The sequence below is a fragment of the Schistocerca americana genome, chromosome 8, assembly GCF_021461395.2.
Source record: "Schistocerca americana isolate TAMUIC-IGC-003095 chromosome 8, iqSchAmer2.1, whole genome shotgun sequence".
Classification (NCBI taxonomy): Eukaryota; Metazoa; Arthropoda; class Insecta; order Orthoptera; family Acrididae; genus Schistocerca; species Schistocerca americana.
The window spans coordinates 285,326,977-285,350,980 of NC_060126.1; the positions used below are offsets into that span (position 1 = coordinate 285,326,977).

At 39.6% G+C, this 24,004-nt stretch overlaps 1 protein-coding gene across 1 annotated transcript in view; it reads left to right on the forward strand.

Annotated features, from left to right (window-relative positions):
• Window positions 1-231: 231 nt before the first annotated feature.
• Window positions 232-24,004, forward strand: part of LOC124544990 — a 35,939-nt gene continuing 12,166 nt past the window's right edge. The window contains exons 1-3 of the mRNA XM_047123747.1: window positions 232-362; window positions 4,033-4,157; window positions 8,382-8,636. Coding sequence (XP_046979703.1) covers window positions 348-362; window positions 4,033-4,157; window positions 8,382-8,636 — 395 coding nt within the window. The 5' untranslated portion in view covers window positions 232-347. The remainder of the gene's footprint in view (window positions 363-4,032; window positions 4,158-8,381; window positions 8,637-24,004) is intronic.

The window sequence follows — 24,004 nt, forward strand, 5'->3', positions numbered from 1 at the left end:
AACATTATAACCGCACTAAGATCACTTGATTTTAAGCGACTTCAAAGAAAGTAATAATAATATTTCTCGTAAATCAAAGCCGTCGGTAGGTACCTTGTTTTGGTGGATACTTTAGGCCAGAAAAATCATAGGTTGCACTGTACAGTTTTGAGACAGTACAGTCATCGGGCAAAATTCATTTCTGGTATTCAGCGTGATTGTTTCCGCAGCGACTCTGGCAGTACCGCGTGTGTGCCCCTCACCTTCAGACCGGTCTGCCGGGAGTGGGGTCCGCCTGCAGGGTCGCCGGCAGATTATAACTTGGCGAAGTCGTCTGGTTGCGTCCACAGTGCTCGATAGCCGCAGAGATGAGCTCAAGTACGGTAAGTCGCCAGGCTACTCACTCACCTTCACTGTGAAACTTCAAACTTGTCAAACGCGTCATATCCTTCCTCTATTTCTCTCTCCCTCACTTTCTTACTCTCTCTATTTCTCCACACAGCCGCACACACATACACATACACGCACACACACACACACACACACACACACACACACACACACACACACACACACACACTCACACGGGCAGGGCTTCATATCACGTTAGTCCCGCGTGAGTAAGATGTACTTGACATCAGCTCGTGACACCGAGTGAGGAATAAAGCTATATATGCTACATATATTAATGTTTTCTTTGTTATAATTGTTCTGTGGGAAATATCTTTACTCTAACGACTTCAATCGAAAAACAATGATGTTAAAATAAAGTGTTGTCTCTGGTCAGTGGTTGTTACAACAACGACGTAGAACATGTTAAACCTTTCTATCAAATTATTTGCCTTCGTATATCCATTTTTGCCATCAGTTTTGTACAATAACTTGTTATCGTTATCTTCAACAACAGACCCCCCCCCTCCCCCACTCTCACTGCAGTCTCGACGTCGCGAAGAAATGTTTCTGCCCGTAGGCCGTTACGTCTGATGGAATTCCATTAAAAAGATCCGTGTCATCAACAGGTTCCACATCCCTCAGCGGTCAAATCCACAGAAATTTACAATACTTGCAAGGAAAGCACTTCAGCTATGACATCAAAACGATTTGAAATTTATTGATTTAAAATCTATCTGTTAAATGAAAATCTATCTGTTAAACTCTGAATTTGTGTAGTTTCTATGTTTGAAAGGCAACGAAACTACAGATTAATAGAAGAACACGTCATTAAAGAAACATTATCATCTAACTGAGAATTATACCAAGAAGATGCACATGGATGATAAATTAGGCATTACTAGCCTACAAAAATTTACTTGAAATAAGATGTTAATACATTCAATTGTAACGCACTCATATTTCTCCAAGTGGTTGCCTTTTGGTCCTACGTTCTTCCTTTAACTCGTCATCTAAGAGTAAATACGACGTTCAATGAGGTGATTAAAATACTGTTGAAGTTAGCAGATCCTGAGAAAAGCCTGGAAATTATGATCACTGTTGCTTTTGATACTCGACTACTGCTGCGGGGATACAACGAAAATGGTGTGTTATGTCCTCCTGTTGCTCTTGTTTAGGTCTGTAACGAAGTGCTTTTGCGTTGCTGACCAATCTGCTGTGAGAAGTGTGCGGCGAAACTGTTGTCCAAAGGAAGAAATGAAATCGCTTGACACCGATTTTACTTTACGATCTAGCAATGTAGGCAGCTAATTTGTATCTCTTAAACGTATAAGCTGCTGGGGATTATGTCAAGACTGGTAACTGTGGATCAGAGTGTCAGCAACGTCAGTTAATTAACAAAGGTAACGGAATAAGCAAACAATACCTAACTGAGCTGCTATTGACAAACGTTGTAAACCATAAGAATGGCAACAAGCGACTTCGCAACATAGAAGGAAAGATATTATAGGGTGGTACGACGTTCTTTCACTGAGAAAATGTTAGTCGAAGTGAACAGTGCAGACTTACTGCTATGAACTGTGAAGCTTAGTGACGGATGTGCCATACTTTTTCCGTGAGTAATCTCCTCACAGTCATTATAAATAGCAAAGTTTATGTAACTGTTCTGTGTGACTACTTTAATTTAATGAGACTTGTGTTCTCTCCAGGAGGAAACTACAGCTCTTAACACGAATATTTCATAACTCACACAACAAAACCTTCCTCGAGCTCTCCGGCTACACAGCATTTCACTGGGTGGACATATATTTTGTCCAAACCTTGAAGAGATCATCTATTACCTAAATTTTATTTTTGACTGTACTCCTATCAGCTGTAATTAAAAATTCGAACTCATAGTTTCGTGATCTAAGAACCTAGCAGGAACTGTATTGAACAATTCCACATTTTACAAAACAATATCTTACAAGTGGTCCGTAAGACCTGTTAATAACCGATTGTGATGAGCCTTGGGTTTGTTGTCTGAATGAACAGATACCATCTTCATACATATTGGTAAGGCTCACCGGCCATTTAAAAATCTTCTGTGCGGATGCACACACATTGCCCGAACTCTTCCGGGAATCGGTAAAGCAGCGAGTAATGAGTGTCAGGGGCAGGGGCACTACGAATATAGTACGGGACAATAAGTTGCGAATGTGGGTCTCACGGGAGGCGTGCCAGAGATAAGTCCCTTCAGTCGCACTATCCTCTGTGTCCTCGGTGGCTCAGATGGATACCGGCACGGTAGCTCAGCGTGTTCGGTCAGAGAAATGGCTGGTTGGCCTCTGTAATAAAAAAACTGAGTGAAAGGATCAACAACGAACTTGAACGGATGTCATGTGACGTCCGCAACGACCAAACACAACGGTGAAAGAAGGAAAAAAAAGAAATGAAAAGAGGGCCGCTCGCCCTCCGTAATAAAAAAGCTGAGTAATGGAATCAACGATCAACTTGAACGGATGTCTTGTGACGTCCGACCAGACTAAACGCAACGAACAATCTCGAACAAAATGGAATGAGAGGAAAAAAACGATGGATAGCGCGTCTTCCATGTAAGCAGGAGATCCCGGGCTCGAGTACCGGTCGGGGCACCATTTTCAACTTTCCCTGTTGACGTATATCAACGCCTGTATGCAGCTAAGGGTATTCATATCATTGTATTGATTTAACTGTAATTACATGAATGACTTTTAGCTGTAAATTCTCTGTATTTAATGCCAGGATAAGCTGTTGCTTCAGTGTGGGTGGTACAAATTCCATGTTGTCATTCTATTTGAGTGCTGTTGCAGGGATATCAAGGTCTGCTACATTTGCACTGAGTGCACCGACTTCAAACACCTATGGCCAAACGCTTCTCCAGCTACAATCAGTTGACCACTATAGATTGTGGTATAGCTGCTGGTACTGAGTCGTCTCTTCCAGCGACATTCATGTTGAACTACACTTATGGCCGACGATATGTGAAATGCAATAGATATGAATGCTATTCTATAGAGTGAATAAATGAGCCCCGTACTGGCACAATTACTGAATTGCAAATACCTTCAAAGGCAAAAAATAGTACAGCCCAAATAATGTTTCCTCTGGTTAACTTCTTAGGGTGGCGGCACACAGTCTTAAAAGACTTCATACTGATCATTGACTCAAGAAAACGTTCATTTTCGCTATAGCATTTTCGACCTTAATCGAGTGGCAGACTACACTGCATAAGACTGTGCGTAGCTCGTGTCAGGCTTAAAAAATTTTCTGGAATGCACACATCTCATCGTCGTGTCTGAGTTTTTTCCTATGTTTTACCATCTTTAACATAAATCCCAGCAGATCACCTTTCCTAGGTTGAACAAGAACAGTAGTTCTAGTATAAAGAAATGCCAATTGGTGGTGTTACACATAGCAAATGCGATTCATATTAAAGACTCTGAGGGTAAAAATATAAAACAAAGTACAGTTAGTTACCTACTAATTTGAAACTTTAATCCATCTAAGTGTGACCTTATTCTGAACCTCTACCGCCAAAAATTTCGCTGTTGGTGTTATCAAATTGGTGTCATTGTTTTCGTAAATCTCTCTAAAACAGTACTTATGTGTGTATAATTCTGGTGAACCATACATGTGTTCTAGTACATCTTTGCAATTCTGGTGCTGAAAGGAGTCTGCTCAGCACCAACATCGCAGATAAAGCCAGATAAAGTTGCCATTCTTGAACAAGAGAACGATTTCAATGGCATCAACCCCTGGCGCTGGAGGTATTTATGTATTTCACTAACGTGAAAATTTACTCGTAAAAATAATAACAGTACAATTAGAATTTCATATACAAACATAATATTTTCAGAAAATAAAATTATGATAGTTCACATTTCGATTCTCACTGTGGTCCCCTAAACGAGGTAAAACTGTCTTTTATTTATATGCAAATACAGCCAAGAGACTATTTTCCACGAAATTAAAATTTTCCAATGGACACGTTATCAGCTGGGAAAGTTTCAGATTCTCTCTCTCTCTCTCTCTCTCTCTCTCTATCTATCTCTCTCTCTCTGTCTCTCTCTCTATTTAGAACAAATAAATCTTATAAAAAAGGAGTTGTATATTTGCGTAACAGCGACTTTACGTTGCAAAATTCCGTATTTTGTCATTATTACTTTACAGACAGTGGCCAGGCTATAGAGCAATCTTATGTAGCAAGGCTGCTATATACAGTGGAGTGGAGATACTGTACGTATTAAGAAGGACATAAGGAACTAGATAATACTTACATCCATTCTTCTGCATACCACAGAAAACAAGTAATTGTCGTTGTTTATTCATCTCATGAAGTTCCGGGATTTATAGTTACAGCTATTTTTAGATTTCTTCCTAACAATGCTTTATTTCAATTTCGATATTAGTTGAACAATTAGTGCATATATTTAGGTTCTGCATCATTGGCTAACACATAAGTTAAAACTGAAACAAAAAATTACATATTGTGGGACCATGATTCTTTCCCAGATACAGCAGTTAAACAGTTAATTAAAATTATGGTTAAAGGTAATTAATTTAATCAGTGATTCCTACACAGGACGAATCACCTAAAACTGGCACGGCAAATACAGTGCAAGTGGAGAGGGCTATTGATGTGTGGTTTTCACGGAATGGATTGCTAGTCTGAGGCTGATATTGTCAGATCTTAACAATATTTTTAGTCTATTTTTTTTGTACAAGCATACACTTTTTTAAATGGAGCAGTGCCTATTGCTTTTAACAAGATAAACGTAGGGCATATTAGAATGTACGGTGTGTTTGTTGTAGGATTCGTTTACGAGATGTATTTTGAAAAGCTCCTAGACCGTCGTTTGTAGACTGCCCGTGGAAATGGAGTTCATACACTAAACAACAGCACAAGTACATGCACTAGTTCTGTGCATTCTGGTTAGTAGCCTGCATCCGATCCTACGATATGGAAACAATATATGAAGACGACATACTCATTACGTATGTAATGTTCTTTCTTGTTACAACTGTCTCACTAACACAGAAAGCAGCAGTACCTCGCGTGAGCTGGTTGCATACCTGTCATAGCGGTACTACTACTCTCAGATCTCCACACTGTTTTAAGTTGTGTGTCATATATCATATTCTAAGTAACTGTGCCAGTCCCGCACAATTTCAAGAGTCTCTTTCTTGCTAACTGACTATCTGGTTGAACGTGAGGGACCTTTATTACTGTTAAGAAGGAGGACTGCATTCACACTTGGTTTAGAGGAATCGCAAAGGAGTGTCCATACCTAACTGTTGTTAACATTACCCAGCGTTCCTAGAAAACAATTGCTCAGACTCGTTGGTGCAAGAGAAAAACGTTTCAAATTCACTCTGGCTCTTCCTACACGAAGTAACTGTAACAAACTGAGGGAGAGACTCCATCGTTGTAATCGCGAAGCCAGTGACTCAGATTATGCCTGTGACAGATCCAAGTCCCGACAAAGTTCGTGACGTATCCTTGCTTAAAACGATGAGAAGATATAGATTGTTGTTGCAGATATTCGGGGCCGGACCAACACATGCTGTGCTGATTACTGCTGCTGTTTCGTTCTTACTGCTTTCAGATAACATCTCTGAAAAACTGTTCATCAGTGACCCTATTTGTTAGTGACTTAGGAGGCGGAAACGCATAAAAAGGAACTGTCCGCATGGCTTAAGAAAGATTTGGAAATTGAATAGCAAGTCCTAATTTTTTTCAGAATAACCTACACTTTGGTCAAGCAAAGATAGCAGTCAGTGGTTTGACCCTCCTGTTAGTGCCACACCATTGTTACCATAAATAGCATTGATGCTCGAGAAACCTGCAGCTGTTTATGCAAGTTACACATACATGTGTCACAACAAAGATGAGCAACGAAAGGCTTATCTCGTTATTCAGCTCTGCAGCCAAAATACATCTCACATGCCCTCTTAGCTACAGGAGAAACATAGTGCTTTTGGATTTTCACTATATATTCCCCACATATGTAACGAAACATAAGACATGCATTTACTCACAGTGTAGGCATTTTATGCTGAAGTTTCTGACAGAATATACTCGTATATCACAAACTTCTCAATAGCATATGCTCAAAAGTGCAGTATTTACATGCCAAAGATGCAGAACCCACACAGATGAAATTCAAGATTAGCATTCATAAATTTTTTTGAAACGATTTCTAAATGCATGATCTACGTAATAGGCCAAGTTCTTATATTGTCTTTAGTTGAACATTTTATGCAAGAAATCCATAATTATCAGGTCAATAAACTTTGAAAATTGATTGTAGGCGAGAGGGAAAGAATGCTCCAAGCTTTCTGTAAAATACTGAAAAGTTATGTTTAAGACATGGCTTAGGACGGAACCGGCGCTTATGTGACATGTTTACAAATGCCAGTTTGATAGAAAGTAGCCACATGGGTGACGCGGTGGAGAAGTTTTAGACGTATGAGTCGCCAAGCATATAATGGCGGCTTTGACACCGGGTGGTATGGAAAGCTTACTCGACGTTGCATAAAGCATGGGGAGGAGTGGGAAGACAACAATGGGATTAGACACTGTGAGGTGCTGCTACGCGCATTATCAACATGTGTGCTGATTTCCAGTTTTATTAATTACTTCTTAAAACTATGGACTGAAACGGAGAGGGTAATCAAAAGCCCGCATCTCGTGGTCGTGCGGTAGCGTTCTCGCTTCCCACGCTCGGGTTCCCGGGTTCGATTCCCGGCGGGGTCAGGGATTTTCTCTGCCTCGTGATGGCTGGGTGTTGTGTGCTGTCCTTAGGTTAGTTAGGTTTAAGTAGTTCTAAGTTCTAGGGGACTGATGACCATAGCTGTTAAGTCCCATAGTGCTCAGAGCCATTTGAACCATTTGAACCGGTAATCAAAACATAATAGAAGAACATAATGTTTTCCTGCAATGCAGTGCCTATCGTGTATATGACAGCCTTGACACGACCACAAATTAAATTGCTAGAGGACTAACTTTGCTAGAGGCCGAGAAGGAGAAGGAAACAACTTAACCACTACTTACCGTGATAAAGCTAAAATGAAAAACGTATCCAAGACACAGAAGGTAAGGGAGAGAGCAGGTCATAAAGAGTCGTAGCAGTTTTGGCGACAGCAACTGCTAATCACGTTTAACTTTGTTAGCATCGTTAAATCTAATGTCACCTAATTCCACTATCAGTAAGATCCACGCAGTCGAAATTGAGAAACGTAGAGGTATATGTTGTTTCTCTCAGAATCTATACAACAGAATACCGTCTGTACCTGACCCTGAAAGAAAAACTCACTCCAAGAAGGTTTACACTTCCACGCCATTTCCCAGGCATACGGACGGTTTTCATTTCACAGAGTCAGTATAGTGAGAATAAGGAGGTACCAAGCCCTACGCCCCTCACGCCTGTTTAAAACGGGGGAAATCCACTCTCATTAGGGTCTACATATTTACTGTTAATTAGAAAAAATCAAGAACTCGAATGAGGCGAAACAGAAGCTTGGATATAATATGGGTGCCGTGCGCCTTTTGTTAGTCAAAAGTTCCAAAAGATAAGTAGAAAGCTTTACCATATAGCTTTATCTTAAAAAATAAGATCTATAAATATAGATCTATTGAGTCTCCTTACTTTCCACGCCTCAACCATCAACTAAGAATGAAAAGCTGATACGAGAAATAAACTTAAAAATAACAATAAAAATTTCGTTTGTAAATATTGCTGATCTTACTGTTTATCACATTACGTATTCCTAATGACAATGTTGTGAAACACTCAGTGCACTTACTGCTCCCACAAAATAAAGCTATGTGCCAATCTCTCCTCTATAATTGTAGGTGTACTGTGTATGTGTTCTAGTTGAACACTTCAATCTTCTTGAAAAAAACACAAATGAAAATTCTAGTTGGAGACTGTCCATTTAAAGCTACAACATCCTGATCTGAGAGTTTAAGGATACTTGTTCAATTTTAGGTCAACACTGCATGGTGTGGCAGGTGATGGCGGCACAACGCACGATGATGGTGTGGGCCAAACGCATGGTGACGGTGTGAACCAGACGCACACACCATCTGTGACAGACTGTGCGCCTGGTGCTGGATGCTGCAACGGGAGTGAGGCACTCTGTGGCACGAGGGTAGACAACACGACCCAGGTTGACAACACGACACGGGTAGACAACACAACCTGGGCAGACAACGCGACCCACGAAGACAACACGACCCTCAGGTAAAGCAGGTGGGCTGCGTCACTGAAGAAATTTAAAATGGACGTCATGTCTGTAGGTGGTAGCGAGACAACGTTATCCAGGTGAAGACGGCTCATCACTGGTCACTGTCGCCCATGCTGCAGAAGACGAGTAGCGCATAGTGACATGCAGCTGCCTCTGGCTAGTGGACCACGACCGTCATACTGGGCAGGCTCACACGCTGTGTGCACGTGCATGACGCATGCAGTATGGCACAGCTCAGAGCACTCGTGTCGAGACAGTGATCCTGCTAGCGGTAGACATAGAGTGGTGTGCTGGACATTAATCATGGCACTTTACGTCCGAGGAGAAAAGCAAATTTGAGCCACAGCTCATGTGCCTCTTAACTGGCCACACGTTGTTGAACATGAACCAAAATTTGCAACCACCCTATGAACTGAAAATTAGATTAGCTACCACTTCTGACAAAAATATGTGTAGGATGACGGGTAGCATTTGTGATCATTACAAGGGTGGCGGTGAAATAAGTAACTTAACGAAACAAAATTTATTATATAAACTCAAGGGCGAAATAAGAAAGGTCTCACCCTGGCCAGCCAGTAAACGTTGACTGCCAGTGTAAGAGACTGGCTGACGATATTGATAAAAAGGGAAAATGGGTGAGGTAATGGTTAATGTTTGTGGAGCTGTTGGCCTGTCTTGATAGGCGGAAACGGATGTTTATGTCACGAAGCCATCCGCTCTGTATGAAGGCTACAACAGGAGATTGTATCTGCTCTGTCAAAATGCTGGACACCAACAGAGTGAAGCCATTGTGCTCTGTACTCTAAGACCCTCCAGCGACCAGACATGTTATGTGTCTCCCAGGTTCCATTCTGGTTAACATGGTGGCATGGACAAACAAGTCTCTTCAGCAGAGATTCCAGAAAAGTAAGTGGCATGATGTTGAATTCAACAGCTTATACTGGACGGAACTTCATCTGTCCACATAGGTATGCTGTGGTGGCACATTGGCGCTGGCAAACTAATACTGGGGGAGTAATTGAAACAATCAATGGAAAACTAAGTTTGAAATAAAATGTTTGAAGAAATCCTAAATATCTCTAGACTGGCCAGCCACTTCGTACATTAGGACCGCCATTATATATGAGTCTTTCCCCGCTGCACCAACGATTCTGACGTGCTGTAAGGAAAAATAGTATATATGTGATATAGCTTTACAATGTTAATTGCTAATAATGGAGCAAGTTCATATTTCAAAGTACAGAAACAATATGACATGGAAAAATTAATTCATTCATGAATTTCATTTTTGAACCATCACATTACTGTGTTAAATCTTTCGTCATCAAAGGCCGAACATAACTAATGTCTTACATGCACTGTAACTTACAGTAATTTACTGTTCATAAGTTCCGTGTTTTATTTCTAGACGTAGTTTACTCCATAAATATCATGTGTGATGCATGTATAAACATTAAGCAGTAGTTCTCTAGCTTGTTTTAACCCCTCACAATACATGAAGAATTGTTATTATTGCTTTCTCGAGGTCTTCATAATTTTTATGTTATCAGGTATTTTTATTCACTTTGCTGTCGATTATTCATGATCTCACCTGTGAGAAAGGTAATATTTCTTTTGTCTCATTTCATGGACGCTGCACTGTGTCAACTTAGAGAATTTTTAGGGTAATGTGGCTGTTGATGCAATATGTTTTTACTTATGTTAGTGAGACAGGGTTGTAGCCTCTCCCCGACGTTATTCAATCTGTATATTGAGCAAGCAGTAAAGGAAACAAAAGAAATGTTCGGAGTAGGTATTAATATCCATGGACAAGAAATAAAAACTTTGAGGTTCGCCGATGACATTGTAATTCTGTCAGAGACAGCAAAGGACTTGGAAGAGCATTTGAACGGAATGGAGAGTGTCTTGAAAGGAGGATATAAGATGAACATCAACAAAAGCAAAACGAGGATAGTGGAATGTAGTCGAATTAAGTCGGGTGATGCTGAGGGAATTACATTAGGAAATGAGACACTTAAAGTAGTAAAGGAGTTTTGCTATTTGGGGAGCAAAATAACTGATGATGGTCGAAGTAGAGTGGATATAAAATGTAGACTAGCAATGGCAAGGAAAGCGTTTTTGAAGAAGAGAAATTTGTTAACATCGAATATAGATTTAAGTGTCAGGAAGTCGTTTCTGAAAGTATTTGTATGGAGCGTAGCCATGTATGGAAGTAAAACATGGACGATAAATAGTTTGGACAAGAAGAGAATAGAAGCTTTCGTAATGTGGTGCTACAGAAGAATGTTGAAGATTTAGTGGGTAGATCACGTAACTAATGAGGAGGTATTGAATAGTACTGGGGTGAAGAGAAGTTTATGGCACAACTTGACTAGAAGAAGGGATCGGTTGGTAGGACATGTTCTGAGGCATCAAGGGATCACAAATTTAGCATTGGAGGGCAGCGTGGAGGGTAAAAATCGCAGAGGGAGACCAAGAGATGGATACACTAAGCAGATTCAGAAGGATGTAGACTGCAGTAGGTACTGGGAGATGAAAGAGCTTGCCCAGGATAAAGTAGCATGGAGAGCTGCATCAAACCAGTCTCAGGACTGAAGACCACAACAACAACAACAGTGCTTACTGTCACTCAGTTCAGCTAATTAAGCTTTGTACAGTGGAACAGGGTCAAACAAGATAACTTGTACTTAATTAGATGCGCTACTGGTCCTTCCATCTGAAAAATATGAACAGACAACTGATTTTAACTAACTTGTCAGTCTCTTCTGCCATACAGCATTCATGCCAGTGCTCATGTATCACATGTACTGCATCGATATCACTGAAAAAGTTTAGGCAGGGTTACCTACTAGATTGAAATTCTAATGGTAGAATGAAATAGGTGTGCCCTTATTCCAAGTTCACAGAAAATCATTATTGAGGACTAAGCCCTCAATATCGAATATTTTTATTCTAGTGCAGCATACTCACACTGTAAAAAGTCTGTGAGTGGTCAATAAAAGATCGTCTGCTGCCTCGTCACATACAAATTATTCAGTGTACTAAGCTTACGTTAAAAACTCACTTAAATCACCCATTTCCCGATGATAGTCGCCAAGAAAATGTGGCTTCATAGCACATTTGAAGAAAAGATAATATCAGAAGTCTTGTTAGTGCCACACGGATTTCTCTCACGTCATGCAGAAAAACTCTCTTGACGAAAATATAAGAACAACATTGTAACTGAGGTTCATTAGAGGTCTCTCTATTGTGTGCAGTCGCTTCGAATAGCTCCAAAGTGTCTAACAATAATTCTGGTGTACATTTTAGTTCTATAAAACCACGTTGCTCAATAGTTCACGACCGAAAACTCACACTCTTGAGTCTGTGAGAGTTTACAACGTCCATAATATAACACAATGCTTTAAAAAACTGACTTTCCACTTAGTTTCAGCTACAAGAGTTTTCATCCGAAAATCATCCTGCAGTCTGACTGGGAATATATGACCAAAGAAGCGAGTCTCATAATTACGTTGCAATCTGAATAGGCTTGTTAAACCAGTCAATCCAAGGTCCATTTTTCTAGCTGACTTCATCGAGATCTCGGACCCCAAAACTGATTTCCTTAATTTCCGCTTGTGAGAATATAGCAACACGTAACATTTTAATTCAGGTCAACACAGAAGGTACCTACCTACAGACCAAAGCCCAATCCTCCAATGACGTAACAGACACCATATTTCAATGAGTTACGAAATCAAACTTCTACCCTACGTAAGTTTTTAGGGCTTTTAATAAGAATCTTAATATGTTCCTGGTTAAAACATGTGAATCCATTATTGTGATCCAAATTTAATGTCTTTCATGCAAATGATACAGTAACTGAAAGATTCTATATATATTTTACAAAAAATGAAATCGTTTCAGTGAACTGATGTGTAATTTGAATGATAAGAATCTTCTTAGGGTCAATATCTACATCTTCCAACCAATTTAGTACGGTACATCAGAACTCGAAATTATGTGCATAATTCTTCAGTTGGCATTGCTTTAAAGAAAACATACTCAGCTAACTGCTGTCGTATTTGGTCAATATGACATTCTACACACTGGGAGTATAAAATTTAAATAAAATAGTCATCATAGCACATAACCCACAAATGTTATAAAGTGCAGACAATATTTTGGAGTTTACTAAGGGCTCTCCTCTGTTATGTCACCCAATAACTGTTCAGTTCTCTCAGGAGCTATGTCATACGAATACAATAATGTCCTATTTGCTGCTCGCACAAGCCTTCCAGCAAATTGTCGCTTCAAATACACTCCTGGAAATGGAAAAAAGAACACATTGACACCGGTGTGTCAGACCCACCATACTTGCTCCGGACACTGCGAGAGGGCTGTACAAGCAATGATCACACGCACGGCACAGCGGACACACCAGGAACCGCGGTGTTGGCCGTCGAATGGCGCTAGCTGCGCAGCATTTGTGCACCGCCGCCGTCAGTGTCAGCCAGTTTGCCGTGGCATACGGAGCTCCATCGCAGTCTTTAACACTGGTAGCATGCCGCGACAGCGTGGACGTGAACCGTATGTGCAGTTGACGGACTTTGAGCGAGGGCGTATAGTGGGCATGCGGGAGGCCGGGTGGACGTACCGCCGAATTGCTCAACACGTGGGGCGTGAGGTCTACACAGTACATCGATGTTGTCGCCAGTGGTCGGCGGAAGGTGCACGTGCCCGGCGACCTGGGACCGGACCGCAGCGACGCACGGATGCACGCCAAGACCGTAGGATCCTACGCAGTGCCGTAGGGGACCGCACCGCCACTTCCCAGCAAATTAGGGACACTGTTGCTCCTGGGGTATCGGCGAGGACCATTCGCAACCGTCTCCATGAAGCTGGGCTACGGTCCCGCACACCGTTAGGCCGTCTTCCGCTCACGCCCCAACATCGTGCAGCCCGCCTCCAGTGGTGTCGCGACAGGCGTGAATGGAGGGACGAATGGAGACGTGTCGTCTTCAGCGATGAGAGTCGCTTCTGCCTTGGTGCCAATGATGGTCGTATGCGTGTTTGGCGCCGTGCAGGTGAGCGCCTCAATCAGGACTGCATACGACCGAGGCACACAGGGCCAACACCCGGCATCATGGTGTGGGGAGCGATCTCCTACACTGGCCGTACACCACTGGTGATCGTCGAGGGGACACTGAATAGTGCACGGTACATCCAAACCGTCATCGAACCCATCTTTCTACCATTCCTAGACCGGCAAGGGAACTTGCTGTTCCAACAGGACAATGCACGTCCGCATGTATCCCGTGCCACCCAACGTGCTCTAGAAGGTGTAAGTCAACTACCCTGGCCAGCAAGATCTCCGGATCTGTCCCCCATTGAGCATGTTTGGGACTGGATGAAGCGTCGTCTCACGCGGTCTGCACGTCCAGCACGAACGCTGGTCCAACTGAGGCGCCAGGTGGAAATGGCATGGCAAGCCGTTCCACAGGACTACATCCAGCATCTCTACGATCGTCTCCATGAGAGAATAGCAGCCTGCATTGCTGCGAAAGGTGTATATACACTGTACTAGTGCCGACATTGTGCATGCTCTGTTGCCTGTGTCTATGTGCCTGTGGTTCTGTCAGTGTGATCATGTGATGTATCTGACCCCAGGAATGTGTCAATAAAGTTTCCCCTTCCTGGGACAATGAATTCACGGTGTTCTTATTTCAATTTCCAGGAGTGTATATACGCTCGTACTTACACAGCTCTATTCACGTATTCACGTACATCCTAATTTTATAGTGATGTACACACAGCATAGCTCACCACCTTCACAGTATTATCAAAGTATGCAGATTATAAGGATAAAGGCGTTGCACTTGACATTGTTTTACACCTATCTCCACCGATACTGATATACAATTGTTGATTTTTCCTAAATGTTAGCATCAAGATACTTATACTCGCTGTTGATGCATTCATAAAAGACTTCGACAAAGCATAATGCGTCACCGAATATGAGGACTATGACTTGCCTGTGTAGCTAGTATGACTCTGCTTCACATGTTTTAGATTATTATAAATGAAAAGCACCAGTTTGCTTTTGTTCTACAATATCACTTTTATTATGTTAACCGGTCTTAGGCTTACAAGGCCATCTTCAGATATTTACTGAGTATTGTCACCAAAGAAGTTACAATGTTCGCAAACAATGTTGGAAGAGAAGTAACATGTCTAGACTGAAGTAGAGACATACAGTAAGTAACATCTTTGACAGTTTGGTGGTAATGCAACGAAAAAGTAAAAATTAAACAGTAAATAAATAACAATGGTGTAGACAGGAAAATCTTTAACACCAAAAAGGAACAGCATGCCCACATAACAGTTTCTATTAATAAACAAAACTAATAAAATAAAATAAAATTAGTACTAGACAAGCCTACATCAGGAGATATGAAACATGGATAGTGATACACCAACCAATTAAAAGAAGAGACATCACTGTAACTATAGAATACGTATGGAACTTAAGCAATGTCAGCAAGATAAACAAAAATAAATAAATGCAGGAAAATGGAGGCGTTTGAGGGAACCTACAGTTAATGCAATCTTTGAGAGTGTGCTGGTACTACATTCTAACATTAACTTTATATTCAAAATAGTGGCTATGTAACAGTATGCATTAAATAAATGAACAAAGTGAAATATGAACAATATTTGATGAGACAAGTACAAGAGGTGTTACCTTTGTTTGCTAGGTGAACTACACTGAACACTGGCTGGTAGCTGTGACTCTCACTCAGTACATGCTCAGGAAATACGGAGTCAGAATTCTGCAACCTCCAGCTGCGTTCATGTTCAACCAGCCTAGTTGCTATGTCTCTGCCTGACTGACCTATGTAAAATTTGTCACAATCGGAACAGGTGATTTTGTATACCCGACTGTTGGCTAATAACTGGATCTTATCTTTGCTATTGAAACACACTAGGCTGTTGTGTTCCTCACATAGTACGAAAGCCTACACGTGTAAACGTCTTTGGATATCTTCAGTTACGTATACCTACGTCTTCATACCTAAATTACTAACAGTGATTAAAAATTATCGTGCATTGATCTGATTACCGTATTTTCCTGATATGTGGTAGTGCAATTGCTTTCATTTAAACTAACTGTATGTCTACGGTTTTATACATTCGGGCAATACAGTAAAAGGTGAAAACATGGAAAACAGCTTAATTTCATCTATAAATAATAATTCTAGAATTTACGAGAAGCATGAGGTTCTAAGGCTCCCTATCTTTCTAGCAGCAATCAATCTGTAATGATCAGATACAATGTGTCAGTAGTTAAAGTTCCATTTTCAAATCTCACTTGATAGAACCACTGCTCAAAATTACGCCAAATCTGAAAGCGTATTATTGACGCGGGTAACAATAATCAAAACTTACACCTATGATGGCGTTGTAAGTGCCAGAATGGGCATATCACACAGACGTGTGGCACACGGCTGTTCTTCAGTGTACGTCTGAAACGAAGGCTGTAGAAGTTCCGGACCGGCAAGGTTATGAAAAAAAAAACAAAAAAAAAAAAACGTTGGTCCGATGTCTACTAAGGGTCTAGAGAAAACGATCATAAAATTCGAAAACACAGATTCTTCTGAAGTGCAACTTGGCAGAGGGAGGAATGCAGTGGATTCGATGTTCGTCAAAGAGGTGGAAACAGCATTGCAGAAGCGTCGATCGGTAGTGTGCAGAAACGCAGTGGACTGGTGAATTCAGGAGGGTTGGACAGGCCTGCGAGCACGGTGCATAAAATCCTACGAAACACCTTGAATTCCAGTCCGTACGAAATCTCCCATGTAAAGGAGTTGCTTCCTAGTGACAAAATTTCGCTCTGGCATTTATTCCTCACGTGGAATGTGGACAATAAATGGCCGTGGAACATTCTGTGGAGAGACTAAGCCCATTTCTATGTCCAACGGCATTTCAGTATGCAAAATTGCAGTATATGGTCTACGGAAAATCTGCACGCACATCAACCGGCGCCACTTCATCCTGCAAAGTTGACTGTGGCGCAGGTGGGCGGCGTTGTTTCACGTCGTACAGTGTATTTTCTAGGAGATAAATACCGAAGGTCCTGTTATCTGTACCGCCACTGATAGACGCTATGAGAGTCTTTCGTGGAAAAATGTCATCCCAACCTTTCAACAGCGTGGAAGATGGCGCTCCTTCGGACATTGCACAGGCAGTGAACTGGTTGCTGTAGAGGAATTTCGGAAATGCTGTAATTATCTGTTGTCATTTCCCTAGGACGTGGCCGTCCATACCAGCTATTCTTAATCCGTGTGACCTGTGTGACGTTTCGCTGTGGGGCAACCTGAAAGGTGCTGAGTTCAGTGCTCCAATCACGAACGTAGCCGAATAGAAGGCACGCATTGCGCAATGCATATTCACAGTAACCCCGAGACATTCCGATCAGATGTGGAAAATGCTGTTTCTTCCTAAAAAGGTTGGACACCATATCAACAAGTCTTGCGCCTGTCTCACGAAGATTAGAAATCAATGTCATTTTTTATTTTGATTTTTATGTGGTTCTTGGCCTCAGAACAATTAAAGGCCGATTTTTCCCATCCGGTTGACGTCTTCCTTAGCAGCGACTCTCTTTCTACAGAGTTTTGAAAATTGAATTAATTGTGTTTACTCTGTATATCCTCATTTGACTTCGAAACAGAATACTTCACGAAGGAAGGATACAGTGAATAGATCAAGTGATCCACTACCCAAAACTAACCTAAACATTTTCCTTGTACATGAGGTTGTATTGTCGTTCTTATTATTTATTGAACTTGAACGCAGTACCATGTCTGTTTCCGTTTTGGCATCGCAGATCAGTATCTACCCGATGTAAATATTGGGTAATGGGAAAATAATGTCGTTTAAAATTAATGCTGATTTTCTGCACATAATTTTTGCCACCGCCTACAAACTGTTCACTTAAACATCATCAAACTGATATAAATTTCTAAATAGCCATAATACCATCAAAATAATAGAAATAACCTTGTTTTTGTTGTCAGATTTGCCTTTAGGATAACAGCGGATGAATTTGTTCGTTTTTCTCATTTCATTTACAGCTTTATGGAAAGCTTACCTTGGAGTTAATCCATTCTCCATTTCATTAGGCATATGAGACATACATTTGCAGTACAGTTTTGAATGTGTTGGGGACCCAAAGATGATTATTTCTTTAAAAACAATGCCTCTGTTCTTTTCCTTTATTTCACGTCTATGGTTACAAATTCTTAGGTCCTGAGACTACCGGTTTAGTCAGAAATGACCATCTTCTGATCTGCAGAAAAATATGGGAAAACACAAATGAAACTAGCAGATTGCCTACAGCTTAAAACAATAAAATAGACCATAATGAAAAGCGTTACTGACCTGTGCATTCTTGCGCTTTAAACATGACGAGGCCTAACTGTCTTATAAAAACTTGTCCGAATATACTGGAGCCATAGTGGTATCGTCAAATTCTGAACACAAAATCATCGCCAGCATTGTCAAACATCTATAAATACTAATATACACAAGAGTCATCTTGTCAGCAGCACTACTGTTCAAAACAAACTGCCTTACAGTAGCCGCAAAATGTTTGTGTTGCAAATTCGCCAGATGTCGCTGTTGTAGGAGTACACACATTCTTCAATGATAATTGTACGATATAAAATAAAAGTGGGGGTACAATCAGAAAAGTCTATAGTGGACTTATAAGGTGTATTAAGGCATTACAGTAATATAAAACACTTAAATAAAGCACGGCAAATAGTAGATTGCTCTGCTCTTGTTGCTTTATATCGCGTAGTTGCCAGTCCCTACACTGATTTAATGTTCTACATATCCTTTTATCCTGTGGCGATCTTCACGTGTGTTTACCTTATGTTTAATTGAAAGAATTTCTTTTCGTGGTACCAATATGCACTAGCCCACAGTTAAAAGTAAAGTTGTATACACCGCATGCATCCAACGAATGTCACATAGCTTTTGCTGTTCTTAAATGTTCTTTTATCTTCCTGGTTGGTGTGAAAGTAGTTTCAAGCCCATAAATTCCTAACATATTACAAATGCGATCTGTAATCTTATTAATAAACTGAAGAAAAGCTTGCCGATGCGTGGCTGCTGTTCCTCGTTCATCCTGATTTTCTCCCCAGGGCTAAGAGCTGGAACTATCTCCTATTTTGCATAAACATTCTTCTTAACGGTCGACTGTAAGTGGTTAACCTCTCTTGTAAATAAAACGGGTCATAAATTTGTCTCCCTATCTCCCCCAAAGTTTTTATAACACCTCGTTCTGTTCTGGGGTGATGATTAGAATCTTTATGAAACCAACAATAGGTATGCCTGGCATTTCTATTACACTTTATGAGTAAGAACACGTCTTCCGCACTCAGAGTTGAAATGTGAAGTAAAGTTCCACAGATCGATCATGGACTGTCAGCCCAGAAGTTTTAAGTGAAGTTAATACCAACAAAGCCTACACTGTGTGACCAATTTCTGTTACGAACATGGCTTTTCTGTTACGAAGATCGGGCATTTTATTCTTCAAATGCACTTACAATTTTCATTTTTGTTCAGAGATTTTCCACTTCTTCCACAAATTTTTGACATACAGATTACCGTAAATCAACAACACTCATAAATTACAGTTTCCTCTAAAACCTATTCTGAGAAATAAAGCCTGAATGGTTTTCACATTTCTATTAACACCACAGTCTTTACAAAAATATTCTTGACTTCTCCACCGTTTCTACAGATGTAGAACTTATTTTCATCTACAAAAATTGTTTGTATAAGGACCACGAGTACTACGGAAGAGTTTCGTTTTATTTCCATGTTCATTCCTCCATTATAATGCAAAATATTGTTCTCTCTGTCCTGTATCTATCTTCATAAAATTCTTATAATTTTTTGTGCACGCTTCTTAGTAAACACTCCTTATCAATAACACAGGCCAACGAAAAATTTGATCCGAAAACTTTTTTTAACTTTGATAGCTGATCTTTATAGATTTTTATGAGCTGAATCCAAATCCAGCCTTAGGTTTTTTGTATCACCCATAGTTTTCGAGCAATACGCTTTTTATGATATAGTATAAAATCCTATGCTATACAGTAAATGGGGAAATTAATGAAACGGTTTGTTACAACATAAGCCAGCTTTGTATTTACAGTAAGCTACTTAAAACAATGATATGGGTTAATAGAGGTATCACTTGTCAGCTGGAATTGGTTTGCATTTTGTTTTTCTTTTTCCTTTGGCGCTTCTTGTGTAGCTTTTTATATGATGTATTGCTTGCTGAACTTTTTGGCGAAGTGACCAACAGTAGTCCCCCATCATGTTGGTGTTGCAGTGGCCTTGGTAGCGTTCTCGCATTACTTTAATGTCCTGGTGAAAACGCTCTCCCTGCTCTTCACTAACGTCTCCCATATTGTCCAGGAAGTAATCAAGGTGATTGTTCCAAAAGTGAACTTTCATGCTCATTAACCACCCTGAAGTTCTAGACTTCTTTAAAATTGTTGCTATAACAGAAACAAATTCTGGGTCTTTTTCATGTCCTAAGAACTTTGTAACGACCTGCTTGAATGATACCCATGCTTCTTTCTCATATAAGCTCATTGTGAATTCAAAGTTAACAACAAACATCAATTTTCTAATGTCAAATCCGACAATGACGCCTTCTTTTAGTTTAGCTTCTGAAAGGTGTGGAAACTTTTGGCAGAGATGCTTAAAACATGGCCCATCTTTAGGCTAAGCCTTTACAAACTGTTTCATTAGGCATAACTTTATATGTAGAGGTGGTAAGAGTACGTTTTTTTGGATCTACAAGGTTTCCGCATAGAATGTTCTTCTCACCAAGTTTTAAAGACTCCCTCACAGGCCAGTTCTTTCTGCACCAGTGTTGGTCCCTAGCCGTACTGGCCCATTCACACAAGAAACATGGAAATTTGGTAAAGCCACCTTGCTGACCAAGGAGTATGGATATTACTTTTAGATCGCCACACATCATCCAACCATGAGAAGAATAGCTTATTTTATTTAGCACTATTTCTAGGTTTTCGTAGCTTTCTTTCATATGTACAGAATGTCCAACAGGTATAGATGCATACATGTCACCATTGTGTAGAAAAACAGCCTTTAAACTAGTTTTGGATGAATCAATAAACAGCCTCCATTCATTCATCAGACTGGGAATGTCTGAGCAGCACACTAAATCACCTTCTTGTTGAAAAAAGTTGGAAAATTGCTGCTCTCACTTTCTATACATGTATATGCTGGTTCCAACAGGCAATAAGTTCTTTTCTTTTAATCTAGAGCGAAGCAGTTCAGCTTTCTCTTTCGTTAAGATCAGGTCCCTAACCAAATCATTAAGCTCGGTCAGAGTAAACAATTTGTGCTCTAGACTTTCTGTAGTACAATGGAATTCGTCATCATCTGGTTCATCTAAATCGAATCACACACCAGAAAATACTTCTGTTGGAATAAAATTTAAATCATCTGGTAGTTCAGGAAATTGATAATCTACACCATGCTCTATTGATCAGATGGTGGACTGAAGGTTAGGGTAGCTTATTACCTTCTTGGTTTCCGAATTATGACCAGATATTTCAACACTGCAAAAGTAGCAATCATTGGAATGATTTCTAGGCTCCCTCCATATCATAGGAACACTAAATCCAAAAGTTTTTTTTTCCTTTTTGGACAATTTTCTCAGATCTTCAACACACACATAACATACCATATGCGGCACCCAAGATTTATCTTGATCACCAAGCTTAGATCCAAATTATGATAGATAAACCGTTTCCACGAAGTCTGTAATGTTTCTTTGGCGTTTTTGAATCACAAATTCAACACAAATACAACAAAGACAGACAGCAGAGTTTTTACAACCACGATTAGACATTGTACTGAGCACATGCACAGAAAACGTTAAAGCGACGTTTGGCTGACAGTAAACCGAACACTATCTGTTAAAACAAAAATAGAATCGACCTTTTTTGCTAGAAAATGTTTTTAAATTATTTAAACTACATAGAAGCTGTTAAATTCTTCAAAATATCGCTTAATTTAATAAACTGTGGAATGTGAAGAAATGGTGGGTGATACAGTTTTTTAAGAATCATATTTGGATTTCCCACCCTAAAAATCGTAAGAATAAGGTACATTCAGCAAAAAAAGTTTTACCATTGTTGGCCTGTGCAATTAATAAACTAAATTAATACTAAGAGTTCAATACGATATTAACTGTATTGTACGATCTTCAGTAGTGAGATGGAATTTTATTTTTGGTGAATACTTGATAGTGCATTATCCTTCAATGCATTTGGGACCCTATTGAACGACTGTCTTCCTATAATACAATTAAAGACATTGGACCCACTATCTGAACTGAAATCACTCCTTGCTGTTTCAATCAAAACAGTATTACTACATCATCTAATATTACTCCTTGTAAACTTTTATATTGCATCATCTAATTTGGTCCCTCGTAAGGATATATTTGGTTGAAGCACTGCTGCTTTCTATTTCATTTCACTGTTGCAAAAAGAAAAGAATATATATTCCTGTCACCACTCAGGTTGATACCATTCTTCTCTGAAATTATTTTTAATAATCGTCTAGGCAGTGTCATTTTCTCCCATAACCGTCTTCTTTTCAATATGTGTAGGTATTTTCGATAAACTACTTTAAAGATGACATTACTTTAAGTGAGACTCTGTATTTGCCTGATGTGAAGATTACTTAAGCTGCTATTGAAGAATTTCAAGTAATATATCTACAAGTTTAACTTAATATGGTGTCCAAAATACAGCCAGGGCAAATAATTACCTATGTGTCTGTTTATAAGTGCACAAATTAATAGGTATAGGTTAAAGGACCATATAGTGAACATTGTCATTGAATGCCTATACTACTAATTTAGCCAATGGTGGTTCAAGTAAACAACGTTTTATGTAGATCACAGTTTTGGTGGAAATATTGTCAGCTTTCAAGGAATAATAAAAGACTGTGCCCTAACTTGAAAAATTCTCTTTTATGAAACTACCTTCAAGTGTGCAGTTAACCTAACAATCACCAGTACTGGGAAATTCCACACTGTCCCAACAGTTATTAATCTGTCTTCAACTAAGTTCCTCCTATGCTCTTTCTTTTTCTTTACTGAAAATGTAGCATATTTTCTTGTTCGTAAATTATAGTCCCATTTTACTTAGCACAGTTGATGCTCCCCATATCTCTCTGTATTTCAAGTACATAAAGGAATACATCTGTTTGTAACCTGAACCAGACTTTCTCTCCCTGATTGCCTCAGTTCGTGTGCTTCTGAATAGAACATATTCTAAAGAGCATGTTAGCTTTAGTGTCTTGTAACACATTTTATATACCTACAATCACAACAAGAAATGGAAAGATGATACAGACAAACTCAAATAATGTGTTCATATCAAATTAGTGTTTAAGCACACTATCATGTCTTCATACAAAAATATTTATTAAAGAGAGTGTTCTAATTCAGATTCAATCTCTTTATTCATGTTAAAACTACAATAAACAACTCACAAGGTAATTTTTCAGCCATCTTTGGGAAATATGAAATCTGTTTTCATGACATAATCTTTATCTGAATAATTTAATGGTCGCTGATATTTCTTCATGCGTTGCATTGCTCAGAAAATCCACATATGCTTACCTTAACTTCTTGCACCACAGTGTCCTGATCAGAATCAGTTATTTTGACGATTTAATTTTTGATAATATGATCAGTTTTACACCTGATTTTTTAGGGTTATGCTTTTGCTTTATTTCCTTCATTTCATATACTGAATCCATGACAATGATAAGACTCTTTTAGCACAGGTTCTTATATTTTGTGCTCTTTTGTTAAGTAATATTTGGGAACGGTAGCATCAAGGACACACACATATCTACTCTGGTAAAGTGGGCTGTCAAAGTCGCTTGATGGCACCGTTAAGTTGAAGGTGTTTTGCAAATCTTTAGCATGTAACTCGAAGAAGTTATTAGTTTGCTAGTTGGACAGGTCTCTTTAAAATTATATGCATCATCGTGGTTGTCAAATATATAGGTTACTATTAAATTTATTGACGTGTGAGGTTGTAGAAGGGCACGTTTTTCAGATGTATCTTTCACTACGAAGGATCCCAATGCTGTTTTAAGAACAGATACATAGTGCATCACCTTACAAGATTTTATCATGTGATCTACATGTAAATTTCTTTCATGTTTGTCATACACACCATTTGAATGCTAGTGTATAGACATGTTCCTGTTTGTTAGTTATAACTGTTTAACAAATTCACTGTATTACTTA